The sequence below is a fragment of the Vigna unguiculata genome, chromosome 2, assembly GCF_037176805.1.
Source record: "Vigna unguiculata cultivar grain cowpea cultivar isolate G323 ecotype 2 chromosome 2, ASM3717680v1, whole genome shotgun sequence".
NCBI lineage: Eukaryota > Viridiplantae > Streptophyta > Magnoliopsida > Fabales > Fabaceae > Vigna > Vigna unguiculata.
This window is the reverse complement of record NC_140793.1, coordinates 7,970,826-7,985,666: the sequence shown is the minus strand read 5'-3', so window position 1 is coordinate 7,985,666 and position 14,841 is coordinate 7,970,826. Positions and strand designations below refer to the sequence as shown.

General features: G+C 38.9%; 1 protein-coding gene across 4 annotated transcripts; it reads right to left on the bottom strand.

The window, feature by feature from the left end:
- Positions 1 to 1,568: 1,568 nt before the first annotated feature.
- On the bottom strand, positions 1,569 to 12,266 carry LOC114174159 (uncharacterized). 4 transcript variants are annotated; one of them, XR_014992957.1, is made up of 2 exons: positions 11,462 to 12,266; positions 1,569 to 3,944 (listed from the first exon to the last, which is right to left on the bottom strand). XR_014992957.1 is itself a non-coding variant. In XM_085669776.1 (2 exons), exons 1-2 carry the CDS (start codon positions 11,889 to 11,891, stop codon positions 3,117 to 3,119), a joined length of 1,245 nt encoding a protein of 414 aa, XP_085525902.1. In that variant the 5' UTR covers positions 11,892 to 12,220; the 3' UTR covers positions 1,569 to 3,116. The 4 variants fall into 4 exon arrangements, 1 of the variants encoding a protein (XP_085525902.1); XM_085669776.1 differs by having other exon boundaries at positions 1,569 to 3,931; positions 11,462 to 12,220; XR_014992956.1 differs by lacking the exon at positions 1,569 to 3,944 and adding an exon at positions 3,951 to 10,223.
- Between the last annotated feature and the right edge of the window lie 2,575 nt (positions 12,267 to 14,841).

Below are 14,841 nucleotides of genomic sequence, written 5' to 3'. Positions count from 1 at the left end.
CTTTTTAAGATCTTGTTTGCCTTGTTGTGTTGAATCCACGTGCTTTTAGAGTGACTTCCCTTTCCAACATAATATCTTATTTGGTCTTGTTTTTCCATTCTAGAAGAAGGTGGAAAGAAGACTTCTTTGGAATCTTCACACAAACCTTTAGCCCTAAACATAAGTATTCTTTTGTCAGGGAAATCATTGGACTTGTGTGTGTCACCTTAACACTTTGAACATTTTGAACATTTGATTTCACTTTTATAAGTGTCATCATTTTTCTTTTTACTTCCTTTTTCTATATTATTTCTCATTTTCACTTGATCCTCTACCACTTGAGATGGTGTTAGAGGGTGAAACACAAACTTTTTATCCTTGTGGGTGAAGGTTATCTCATTAGTATGACCATGGTGTATGATTTTATTTAAAAAAAAAGCCAAGGCTTTCCCATTAAGATGTGACAAGCTACCATAGGTACTATGTCACATAACACATTATCCTCATAATTCCTTATGGAAAACTTAAGTTGATTAACAACTATGTCCTTATCATTATTAATTCATTGGTGTTTCAACCAACCTAGTGCTAACTTTTCAACCAACCTAGTGCTACAACAATTGCAACACAAACCACTATTCACAATAAGAGAACATGTATTTTCTAAAACTTTACATCTTGTGTGAAAGATGTTCTCTTTTTGGGTTAGTGCTTGGGAACTAGGTTGTTTGTGGAAAGTTCTTTTTATCATAAGATGATCCCCAATACAAGGAAAGGCATCCTCACCCTTATGTGTGTTTTTCTCCTCACCCTTAATATCACTTTCTTCATCTTGGCTACTATACACATCAATACCCCTTAAGATCATGATCCTTTTAGTGGGGCATTGTGATGAAATGAGACCTCTACCAAGACATTTGAAACACATAATGTCTTTAGTGAGTGTGTGATGATGTTCCCTCCCATAGTGTCTCTTTTTCTTTCTATAGGATCTTAGGGGGTTCTTCTTCTACCTAATTCTCGACCCTCATCATATAGAATTTCATCTTTTGCCTATACTTTTCCACACTCATGTATTTTTGTTGGAGCCTTTGGAGTTTATCCATAAGTTCCATGTGGTAGTAGGAAGGTATGTGTCTTCTTCTTAGGGCACTTTTCAAGTCATTCCAATATTGGATTTGAGGGGAATTGAAAAGTCTTCTTTATCTCACTAGGTAAGTTCATTAATACATAGCCTTCCCTTAGAAGCTTAGGATGGCTACGACAACTTTCTTATCCTCTATGATTTGATGGCACTCAAAAGTTATTCTACTTTCATCACCCAATCTAGGTATGCCATAACATCTTCTTTCCCATGGAAATGAGAAAGGTCTACCATAGTCTCTCTTGGTGGTTGTTCATGTTATCTCTTATACAACCAAGGCACGCCTGAGTTTGACTCGACCACGAAGCCATTTCTAGACAGCCCAAGCGCAATTAACAACCCATTAGTACTGTAGAGTGTAACATCCCGTCAGGATATTACTAATTTAAATAAATAAAACAATTAAAATCATAAAGTTGTCGCATTTATGAATAAACTTCATTTCCCAAAAATGCGGGAAATTTAAACTTTCATAAATATATATAATAGAAACAAAGTTCAAGAATACCAAATTGTAATAATCCAAAATAAACGTCTCAAATGAGATTACATTTTACTTCCAAAAGTAGAAATTACAAATAATATAAAACACCCCGGATATCCCCTTTCTGTAGCTAAGCGTCACCGGTTCCACCTGCATCAACATCCTCTGCTCACGTGTACCGCGTACACGATCATCGCCAAACACAAGCAGATAGGGTGAGCTTATAAAATCAACATATCTCATAACAATAATTAAATAGCCAATCATATATCTATAATTTCTACAATTAACCACTATATCATCTCTTTCTCAACTCTCTAACGTTTGGCCACAACCAGACCATTCATGTTCTACCTCTTCTAGTGATTACCCCAAGATAATTTGCTGCCAAACCTATCGGCCACAACCGACAGAGCACGTGCGGGAACCAATGCCACGAATCATACACCGTAACGCCAGGTGGAGTTCCCAATTACGAACATAGTCCGTAATGTCCCTAGACTACCAAACTCGTCAGCCAACAACTAAGGATGGCAATCTATCTGGACCCATTCGTACTGGCCACAACCAGCACACTCACACCGGCAACACTCGCCAACCCGAGCTCAACTCAAGGGTTCCTCGTGTTCATCCGCCATCCCGAGTTCAACTTGAGAGATGTCATTCTGAGCTCAACTCGAGGAATGTACGTGCTTAACCCCTATCCCGAGCTCAACTCAAGGGATATGTTCCGAGCTCAACTCAAGGAACCCAGCAATCTTACCTTTGAGACATCACCAAAAGCCTTGTAGATCACCCTACGAAGTCCAATCACTTAGGACTTACAGCAACCAAATCGCCTAGTGGGGGTCACGTATCGCTAGGCGCTATCCACTCCCAGACCGCCTGGCGGGGGACATGTACCGTCAGGTGCCAAGCGCCTCAGAATTCAAATTCATTAACTACAGCCCGACGGAACAACCCATACCGCCAGGCGGACGTGGTCCAAGAGACCACTGATTTCGTCGCCATCGCCTGGCGGGATACTCCCTTCCGCCAAGCGCCACCAATTCCAGAACCCCACTGTTTCCTTGCTATCGCCTGGCGAGTGCGATCCCACCGCCAGGCGCCACACCAGTAATATACTCTTACTGGTTTTCGTGACTTTTATTCAAGTTCCCCACAATGGTCTCACGTAATCATGTTTTCAGATAGTTGAACCCCCTTCACTTCATGTATATACCTTTAAACTAGTTTATCGAATTAGTCATGCATAAGTTCAACTATTCCAATAATCAATGTGTCCCTGTAAACTCCTACCTCTATAAGCTCTATTATTTACTCCACTTAGCTGTCCCGATTTCCATCACTTTATGCATCCTTTAACAACCTCCCTACCTTAGATTTACACACTTCCTACAAATTGGCAATTCCGACGATTCTTATAATCTTACTTGACCCTAGTCATCGTCTAGGACCACTAACACCATAATGGTCTGGACCACTGGTTCCACACTCACGCTAAGATCCTCACTCAACTATACCAGAATTTTCTTTCCCTCCCCAACTATAGTAGTCATTGTATGAACCACTCCTCTTGGCCTTTTTTTTCTTTTGCAATTGAGTTTCAACTTTGATGGCCAAATGTAAAACTTTGTCAAGAGAGGAGTACTCATATAACTCTACTAAATCTTGTATGTCCCTCCTTAAGCCACTCACAAATCTAGCTACCTTTTCCTCTTCACTTTCAAATTGGAGTCCTACTTTTAGAAGCATGGACTCCATTAACTTGTAATATTCATCTACACACATGGACCCTTGTTGAAGCCTTTGGAGCTTCAAAAGAGTCTCCCTCCTATAATAGGAAGGAACAAATCTAGCGCGCATAAGAGTTTTAATGTCCATCCAAGAAGCCGCGGGTGACCCTTGGTCATAATTCTTACAAACTTTATGCCACCAAGTATTGGCATACTCCAAAAATCCTAAAACAACTAGATCAACTTGTGCTTGATCATTTACATAATTTTCATTGAAAATTTGATCAACTTTAGCTTCCCAATCAAGGAAGATTTTGGGATCACTTCCACCATAGAACTTAGGAATCTTTGGAGTTTGCTTCTCTTGTGTTGGGTTGCGCCTAGAATGCCCTCTTTTCCTAGCCTCTCTTTCTTGCTCTTTAGCTTCAAGCCTTTGAATGTGCTCTTGGATTCTTAGGTCACTTTGCTCCTTTTCTTTTCTCAATTGTTCAAAGGACTCCTTCCTAGACAACTCCAAATCCCGAAGCACTCTCATCAATGTATTGTTTTTGTTTGGAGTAGGTGCATTTGATGAACTTGCCATGATTCCTACAACAAAACACTCAAAGCCAAGACAAAATAAATGAATTAGGGGTTAGACAACATAAAACCGAGACCAAATCCAACCCACAATGTAACCCAAGTGTTTAGATCACTCTCCCAATGTAACAAGGCAAGGCTAGCACTCAAAATCCACCAAAGGAGTGAAGAAAACACTTTTAAAAACTTGTTCGAAACCTTTCAAATGCAAGACAAGTGATTCGGCCACAACATCCCAAAAGTTTCAACAAAAGAAAACTACTAAGACAAAACAAAGAACACCTAGTGACAAGCAAGAAAAGCACAAAAACAAGGAAAGCTAAACTCTAAAGAAGAAAAGCTTGAGACAAAACTTTTAACAAGACTAAAACAAGAAAAGCACATTTTAAAGACTCTATGGAAAGTACTTGACAAGCATCTTCAAGTCTTAAATCATGCATACACCAAGAAAGATCATAACCAAGTTAAAGCATGGAACTAATTAGCCAATATCACCCAATTCTCAAGTATGAAAACTAGTAGCATAACACCTAGTGAAAAACACACTTTTAGTTCACCAAGGAGCAAGGTTGCTCTCAATTTTTAGGCAAAAATTGGTGCAAATTTTTCTTCTTTCACAACTAGTTTCATAAAATGGTGAGAAAGAGTTTTAGGTGGCTTGGACACTTAGTTCCTCAAGTTTTAGGCCAAAATCAATTTCATGGAGCATACATCAAGCAAGACATAAAGTGAAAGCAAGATTCAAATACTTGTAAAAACAAGAATAAGAAAACTTCAAGATAACATATGACATATGACTCAAGCAAAAGTTAGGCACATTTAAAGACTCAAACATGTCATACACAAAGACACAAACATGTAGCTATCATGCATTTAAACTCATGGATTTGAGGCTCAAAGACTAAGCATCCAAAGATATGTTATCCAACAACATTTAGGAGTAAGAAGAGTAACAAAAACAGTAGCCAAAACTACCCAACATAACCTGAAAAACGTTGATTCGCGGTGATCTCGGCAGCTCTGACTTTTGCTCACTATTTCAATCATAACTCTCTCCACAAAACTCCAAATGCATTGGTTCTTTTTTCATTAGAAACTAGACTAACATAGCTTTCCATTGACATCAAGAACGTAATTTTTGGATCACTGAGCAGGTGCAGTTTAGTCTTTTAAAATTGTGAACAGTTTCTGCCAGCATTGTTTTTTTGTGCAATGGAAGTGGATTTGAATCATACAAAGATAGCTACAACAAGACAAGGTTAGCACATGAAAAACACCATATTCAAGATAACCTAGGCTCTAGATACCAAATGATGAAGGATTATCTTGTTCCTTTTTAAGATTATTGAATATGGTGTGAGTTGATTAAGAAAGCTAAGTGAAACTGGACATTAAGATAGCAAGCTATCTAGATGTGAAGGTTCCTTTCACAAAGCTCAAGAGAAGAAGATGATGGATTGATTCAAAACAAAAAGGAAATGGAAAGCACATAAACCATAGAAAACCAAGAACAATTAAAGGAAGAAGAAAACATAAAATGGAAAGGAAAGAAATGGTAAAAATGTGAGAAGCACGCCACTACAAGGCTAGGCTAGAAGCCATGGCAACCTTGAAGATGAGTGGATGTGTGCCGCCACTTGCTACGCAAGATAAGGCTTAAAAGTATTCACTCCCAAGGGAGGAAACTCTCACAAATGGTTGAGACACAAAAGTGTTTTTACTTCAAAATGTTCAACCCTTTTACATGTCTAGGAGCACCCTTTATATAGAAGAGTTTAGGGGCCTCTAAGCAAATAAAAGATACCTAAGGATGTCTCTACAAAAACCTAACCCTAGCTTCTAGAAACTACGTCAAATAAGATTACAAAAATGAGAGACAAAAGACCTAACTATGGTGTGTGCAAGGCTAATTTCGTTCTAGCACAAAAGGAGACAAAGAATGTGTCTCATATGTCTCCAAAAAGTGGCCAAAGTGTGCTAAAAACAAAGGAGACCAAAGGTACATAGGTACACTTGCTTCATGCCTTTTACTTTATACTTTATGCCTTTGCTTTACTCTCTCATCCACATCATTTGTGCTCCCCAATCACCATGCGCCACCTAGCATTGCTTTCTTACTCCTAATTAACCTACAAAGCAAATAAACATACATTAGCATGTTGGCTTAAGTCAAGTCAACTATAATCAACAAGTCAAACCTAGTCAAAGGTCAACAAGTCAACTAAAGTTGATTCAACTAAGTCAACTTAGGGAATCAAAAATAACAAACACAAATGAAAGGGATGAAGGATTAGTGAACTTCCTTTCTAAACATGCTTAGTCTTCTTAAGCATGTGCCTCCATCCTTGGTTGGGGTCAATCCTTCATCAGATAGGACCCATGGCTGCCTTATCGAGATTTCTACCGAGGGTGAGTGATCGTGGGCATCCGTACTTCGAATGCCTCCAGAAGGGAAAGAATTTTTGGTGGACAAACGAGTGTGAACAAGCCTTTCTGCAACTAACAGAACACCTGTCATGCCCACCGATTTTATGCCAACCACAAAGGGGTACCTATGAAATTGTATATCACGGTCACCAACAGTGCCATAAGCTCGGCCTTGATGCTGGACTAGGGGGAGGACCAACTGCCAATCTACTTTGTTAGTAAAACTCTTCGAGGGGCGAAAATCATATATCAGAAAATTGAGAAAGTAGTTCTAGTTGTGGTTCTCTCCACGCGAAGACTACGCCATTATTTCCAGGCACATCCCGTCATAGTAATGACCAACCAACCCATAAGGCAGATCCTCCAAAAACTTGAAGTATCAGGACAACTCGTCAAATGGGCCATCGAACTTTCGGAATATGACATCTCTTTCGAACCTCGCAGTCCTATCAAAGCTCAGGTATTGTTCGACTTTGTGGCCGAGTTGACCCCAATCGCCATGGAGGGAGAGGAGTATGGAGGATGGGTGTTGTTGGTTGACAGAGCAATGAACTCGAAAGGAAGTGGAGTTGGCATCATCTTGGAGGATCCACAAGGTGCTCTACTAGAGCATTCACTTCATTTCGCCTTTCGAGCGAGCAATGATCAAGCAGAATACGAGGCTCTAATAGCGGGAATGTTGCTCGCCAAAGAGCTCAGCATGAAAGAACTAACGGTGAAAAGCGACTCCCAGCTAGTAACAAGACAAGTTTCGGGGGAATACCAAGCTAAAGACCCTTTGCTCGCTCAGTATCTAGATTTCGTTTAAACCCTGGCTACCACTTTCAACTCGTTTAGACTGATACACGTCCCAGAGGGGCAAAATTCATGTGCCGATCTCTTGTCTAAATTAGTGAGTTGATCGCGCCTAAGACGACAAAGATCAATAATACGAGAGATATTGGTGACACCTAGGGTCACAAACACTGGATCCAACGTCCAAACATGCTCGATCATCATTGAACAAGAGAGGGGACCTCCTTCAAAATCATGGTTGGCCCCTTACTTGTTGTACCTGGCAGATGGTCGTCTACCATTCGATCCCACGGAAGCTCAAGCTGTTAGAAAGAATGCGGCCAGATACACCATCATAGAGGGACGACTTTTTCGTCGAGATTTCAGCCAACCACTCCTCATCTACGTCACACTGGAGGAGGGCAATCCGTTGATGTCCAAGCTCCATGAAGGTATTTGCGGCAGTCACGTCGGAGGCAGAACCCTGTCCTTGAGGGTTCTCCGAGCTGGTTATTATTGGCCCACGTTAAAATAAGATTGTCGAGATTTCGTGAGACGATTCCCACAATGTCAGTGCCATGTCAACCTTCACCGAGCACCACCTGAGGAATTGCACTCCATAAGCACTCCATGACCTTTCCACACATGGGGAATCACATTCTAGGGCCATTCCCCCTGGCTGCTCGACAACGAAAGTTCTTGATAGTCGCAATCGAATATTTCACAAAATGGATCGAGGTAGAGCCCGCAACAACAATCTCGGCGAGTAAAATAAAAGCTTTTATTTGGAGAAATGTCGTCTGCCGATTTGGAGTTCTGAGGCGATTAATCTCCGACAACGAAACGCAATTGACGACATTAGTTGTACGCGACGCTTGTAAAAGCGGGGGAATCTGTCAAGTGTTCTCTTCTGTGGAACACCCGTAGACAAATGGATAGGCAGAGGCAACAAATCAAATAATTTTAAGAGCTTTGCGCCGGCGTATCTCCACAGTGAAAACAGATGACCACAAGGGAAACCCCCTTCAATCTGGTATATGGTATGAACGTTGTTCTACCTATAGAGGTTGAACAACCTACTCTCTGAGTTAGAACATTCTTTGTCGCCTTAACAGAGGAAGGTGTGCGAGCAAATCTAGACATCCTACATAAGGTGAGAGAAGTGGCGAGAATCAAGAGCAAGGCAATGAAAAGACGAGTCGAATCTAGGTACAAAAGCAAAGTCATCCCCCGATCGTTTAGGGAATCCGATCTCATCCTCAGAAAAACCCATCCCTTACAAATCGAAGATAAACTATCCCCGAAGTGGACGAGACCCTTCCGTATCAAACAAGTGCTCGGGAATGACACCTACGTCTTAGAAATTCTAGATGGATCGGAAGTTCCCGGAACTTGGAACGCAGTAAATCCCCGTCTTTATTTTAGTTAAACCATCATGTATTTCGTCCATATTGACACTCTTCTTCCCTTGGCTAAGGAACACAAGGGTTGTTTAATGAGGTCAGATTCATTTTTTAAATAAAATTCATATTTCTTTGTTCCTAATTAAATGATGCAATTCTCGACTACCTAAGCTCGGCTTAGGGGCGGTGAATAGTCGTCTAAAGCAACTACTTAAGCTCGGCTTAGGGGCGGCGAAGAGCCGTCTAAAGCGACTACCTAAGCTCGGCTTAGGAGCAGTGACGAGACGTGTAAAGCGACTACCTAAGCTCGGCTTAGGGGCAGTGAAGAGCCGTCTAAAGCGACTACCTAAGTTCGACTTAAGGGCGGTGAAGAGTCGTCTAAAGTGACTACCTAAGCCCGGATTAGGGGCGGTGAAGAGCCGTCTAAAACGACTACCTAAGCTTGACTTAGGGGCGGCGAAGAGTCGTCTAAAGCGACTACCTAAGCTCGGCTTAGAGACGGTAAAGAGCTGTCTAAAGCGACTACCTAAGCTCGACATAGGAGCAATCAACTAAATCGAATGCTTAGTCTCAGCTCGGTATCCACTTTGGACTTGAGAGTTACGAATAAATAGCGCAAAATCCGTAGCAAAATTTAAAGATTGCAAGCGACGATCTCGTAAGACCAGTCAACTAAGTAAAAGAAAATATTTCAAACGAAAGGTCAAAGCACGCGACATCACAAATACGAGCATAAAAACATCCACAGGTACGACCTCATTTCAAGTTCAGAATCTTAAATTATACAAAGTATTGTTTTTCAATATACGAAGAAGGAAACATCAAATCTAAAAAACCAGCATCACCCATCGACCAAGTCCTCGTCAATGACGACTTTTTTAGCATCCCCACCAGAAAGATCAGCGGAAGGACATAGGAAGCGGACCTGCTCCAAGGCTGCCTCGAATCCTATTCCATACGTTGTAGCAGCCTCGTTTGCCAGTTTCTCCTTCTGCTCCTTCCATACTTTCTACTTTTCTTCAGCCTTTACCCCAGTCGGCGGAGATCTCCCTCAAGACTGGTCGCTTTCTCGGTAGCCTCCTTGAGAGCGATCTCGAGTTCAGTAGACCTCACTTCCTGTTCCTTGAGGCCTTTCCTCAACTTTTCCATATCAGCAAGCTCGGAAGTCAGTCGAGATACTTCTAGCTTTATGGTGGCGATCTCCTTGTCCTTTTTCTCTTCAACAAGACTTAGGCGGTTCATTTTTTCACACAAGGATATCGAAGACACCTCGACTTTATGGAGAAAGGCGCATATGTTCTCTTGGATCGATGACACATCCTGATTGAGCAAACACCGGAGATCATCCTAAAAAATGTTGTGAGCTAGATTATGTGCCACATGACGATACGACGAATCCCAGAAGCTTTGGCATATGCTACTCGAACCTTCCAAAGGCAGCTGTCCTGTGGAAGAAAGAGCATGCTCGGGGCGAGAATGTGAGGACGTCGCGACCATCTCAACTTCACCACAGGCCATCGATCCCCTTCTCCGGCGTTTCAACTCGGATTCTGATATTGTCTCTCCATCATCAGATGGTACCAGCATGGCATCCGCAACTCAGGTGAGAGCCTCCACCACAGTAGGTTGAGGTACAAGGGCTCGAATACTCTTCAAACGCCTAGCAAGATCCTGTTTGGACATACCCATCCTAGACTCTACAAAAGCAAAATAAAAAATAAATTATCTTAAACAGCGAGCATCAAAGGAGAGAAGCCAAGTACACATCCATGAACCAACCGATGTAGAATTTAAGGTTAGCAGGTTGAAACTCGAAACTTAGAACTTATTTAATCTCAAACAACATTTTGAGTTGTTCCAACAAGAGGTAATGCTCTCGCTCTTATGGGTCAAGATCTCCTAGCTGCCTAGCTCCGACAAAGCTGGGATTCTGAGTCCAATATAGCGGGAACCCTCTAGGAGATCAGGTTTTTGAGAAGAAGCTCGGACCTTCAAGAAGGAACCCTTAAAACCCTTGTAAGATGATTGAAACAATGTCAAAAGCACTCGACCTCCTACGCCACTTAGGGAAGACCACATCTGCTTAGTGGATTTCTTCATCTCGAAGAAATAAAGAAACACATTCGTGCTCAAAACTAACTCGAAATGGGTACATAAAATGTGGAAAGCTTGGACGAAAGCCCAACTATTCTGATGTACCTGTGCTAGAGCCACGTTGAGCTCGGTTAACAGAATTTTTTCAAAAGAGCTCAAAGGTAACCTCAGCCTGATCTTAGAAAAAAGGGTTGAGTAGAAAAAACAAAATTGCCTCGAGGCAGAATCCGTGCTGATATCAGCACACACCGGCTCGTCTAAAGCACATCAGACTATCACGACATCAGCCTCATTACTTTGGCATATTCTCTACCCCCGACGAAACCGATCCACCATCTGATCCGAGGTAAAACTCGATATTTCCCTACAGAGACCTATGGGCGCCTAGCGATACAATTCATCATAAGAGGTCGTGATCAATCAGACACAAACTGAGCACGACAGTCTAAGACCTCCTAGCATGGACAAACAAGCAAAAACGCAGAAACCACTCAAAGACAACCTCAAAGAAACCAGAAAACCATTTAAAGATAAGAAAACCACTCAGACAAACCCTCATCGCAGCTAGAAAACCACCAAAACCCCCAAACTGAACATTTTTTCCTTCCTTTGGAACACAATCCCCCATTCCTATAAAAACCACCTAGAAGAACTACTATATTGAGCATCTCATAAACGAATGCAGGGCATCAAAACGCAAACGAAGAGCATCAAAGCATGAACTAAGTAACAGAAACTAAAGCTCGAGTAAAAACCATCCTTTCAAGAGTATTAGTATGACACCACGAACACAACCAACAAAACGCATAAAGTGAGTAGAGGAAGGGGTTAACTGAAATACCTCTTGGAAGACGCAACGATCCTACGGGAAAACACCATTTAAGGCAGTCTCGAAGGAGGCTAGAGAAGAATGATGCGAGTAATGGCCACGAAATCAGCAAAGGATAGAAGTGGATATATGCCGATATCGCGTGACGAGAGATGAAAAGACAAGATGGTAATGAAAGGACAGGTTTAAGAGGGAAAACCTGAATTTTTAGGAAGTTGAAATGTTCTGAAACATGGCCCACGTGGCACTTTGTTATTGGTGATGTTTGAGCAATCGAAGATCGTGCGCGCCAGGGGGAACAAGACGATCTCCTCGCCAAGTTAACTGTCCATGAGGTTGGAGGGTTAGTGCACAACCCAGGCGCGCCTGAGTTTGACCCGACCATGAAGCCCTTTCTAGACAGCCCAAGCGCAATTAACAGCTCATTAGTACTGTAGAGCATGAGGCTTGGAAAATGACCCCTCAAAGGGCGGAATTAACGAAAAGATACCCCCAACGGGAAGCTATCCCCCAGGAAGCGCAACCTTCTCGCCACGGCCCAGATTCCCCGGATAGTCGTGCTAAGGACTAGCATACTAACTAATATAAAAAGAGAAAGGGAAGAAGACAGGAGACATCACAATTTCTGCTCTTTCTAGACTTATACTCGGTTATTAATTGGACCAACGTCGACAAGAACACCTCCCATGCCTTCTAGGTGAAGGAGGTTGGTAGAATTGGTTGACAATCCTACTACCTTCCTCGAAGTGTGTGACTTGTGTGAGAGTTTTAGAACTCCTTCTTATTTCCTCTTGGACCTTTTCTTGTTTTTTTTTTTTTTTTTAAAACAAGGTGAAGTCATTAAGAGTGAGAATGACATTACAAGTGAAGTCACCATGATACAGGTCAGTTTCCTTTTTTTTTAAAAATAAGAAAGCAAAGTCGTCATGAATCAAACCGTTTTTAGTGTATTAGAAAAGTGAAGTCATTAGGACTCATGACGACTTCACTTCAATATTTAAAAAAAAAAATAAGTGTAATTAAATATTTTAGTCTTTTTTTAATTTGAGTTGAATTGTACAATAAATAGGAAAAATACAATCTACCATTTTGTTTCAGTTCTTGTGGAGGTCGTAAAATGAAATTAGTCGATTGATTGTCATCGACATCCCTCTAGTCGCTAGATATAATGATCTTAATATTATCTAATGTATTCCAATAATATTTTTGTATTTTAATTATTTAATGTACTAATCAACTCAAATTAAAAAAAAATATTTAATTGCTTAAAAAAATACTTAAGTGAAGTTGTCATGAGTCATGACTAGAGATGGCAAATAAATTTGTCCCCGTGGGTATTACTTGAACCCGTCCCCATTTTGACGGGGAATTCCCACATTGACTGGGTATGGGTATGGTTATGGGGAATTCCCGACTTTTTCAATTGGGTATGTGGATGAATATGGGGATTTACATATCCCCGCCATAATACTCGTCCCGTTTAAATTATTAAAATATTCACAATTAATTAAGTAATCATATATATATATATATATATATATGTATATCAAATTTTTTATTTCCTCTAATTATTTGGTTTATCATGAAACTCATTCGCATCTCAATTATAGTTTTCACCTTATCATAACCTTTATGTAATTATGTTAAAAATATGTATGTCAATTAAAATTTTTTTATGTCTCACATTTGAACATTTCTATTATTTTTAAAATTTTTATTTATTGTATATTTTCCTTTCTCCTGATAATGTTTAATACTCTCAATTTAAGTATTTAATAGCACAAACCTTTCGTTTACTAGATAATATAAAAAAAATACTTATTATTATTAGTTTTTGTTTCATTTGAAGAACTCTTTTGTTTTGCTAAAACAATTTTTGTTATTTCTCAACCATTGGGTATATATGTTGATATTTGAAAAGTTTTCTTAAATCTATAAAGTATTTTTCATCTTATCATAGCCTTAATTATACATTTGTTTTCCTTTATGCGATTTTTTTCCAATAGTCTCTCAAATTGTTTAGAAACATTTATTAATTTATTAATATTTTTATTTGTTGTTTATTTTCATTATGTAGAATACTATTTCGATATATTTTATCTAATTATTTTTTATTTTCTAACTCATTATCAATCATATTGTAATTTTTTCACTATAATTGTATAAATAACTTTTATTTACTACAATATAAAAGTTTAATGTAATTGTCATAAATATGTTTTTATCACCATCCAACATAATTGAAGTTCAAAAGATATAAGATCTATGTTAAAATTTTATTATTATGATTATTATTTGTTCTTTGTATCATTTTGATCAAGTGATGTATTATAATTTTTATTAGTGTATAAAAAAGAGATTCATTAGAATTTAAAAGATTGAAATAAACAAATATTTAAAATATATTTTAATTTGAATATTTGTTTTCCTTTTAAATTTTTTTAAAAACTATTTTTAAATTTTATCAACTAGGTTTCATTAATGTCTGCAAATTTAATAAATGTGTTGGTTCTCATAAAATTTTATTTGGTATTATAATCTAAAATGAAAATAATTATAATTTATTTTAAACTTTTATTATGATTATTATTTAAAAGATTGAAGTAAATAAACATTTAAAATATATTTTAATTTGAATATTTATTTTTCTTTTAAATTTTTAAAAGAATATTTTTAAATTTTATCAACTATGTTTCATTAGTATTTGTAAATTTAATAAATGTTTTGGTTCTCATGAAATTTTATTTGGTATTATAATCTAAAATACAAATAATTATAATTTATTTTAAAGTATTTGATATCGAAGAAACAACCATTATTCTAATATTGAATATTTGATAATATAATGTTTCCTTTGCCATAATTTTTTATTATTTTAAAAAATTAATTAAAATTAATATTGAAGTAGTAAGAAAACGGGTATGGGTACGAGATTATACACGTTACCCGGTGAGGATGAGGATGAGACAAAAGTTTGATACCCGTTGGGTTTGAGTATGAGATGTAGATGAACTTTTTCTACGGGAATGGGTATGGTATGTGATAGCGAAACTCGTGCCCGCCTCGCCCCGCCCCGTTGTCATCCCTAATCCTGACGACTTCATTTTTCTAATACACTGAAATCGGCCTAAATCATGATGACTTCACTTTTTCAAAAAACAAAAGGGAAAACTGGTTTGTATCATGATGACTTCAACTTTGATGTTGTCCTCACTCCTGACAACTTCAACTTTGATGTCGTCCTCACTCTTGACGAGTTCACCCTATTTTACAAAAGAAAAAGGTCAAACGACCCATATTTACAAATTCCACTTCAAACCAACCCTGAAATATAAGAAAGGTCTTGAATACAACTTCAAAACTATTATTTTTTTAAAAATAAACATACAAAG

Excerpts from the sequence above, each read along its gene's own strand:
- LOC114174159 (XM_085669776.1), bottom strand. The coding sequence starts at position 11,891 with ATGCTCTACAGTACTAATGAGCTGTTAATTGCGCTTGGGCTGTCTAGA. Across the intron at positions 3,932-11,461 it reads ATCGTTGCGTCTTCCAAGAG|GAATCATGGCAAGTTCATCA; the intron begins GTATTTCAGTTA and ends GTTTTGTTGTAG.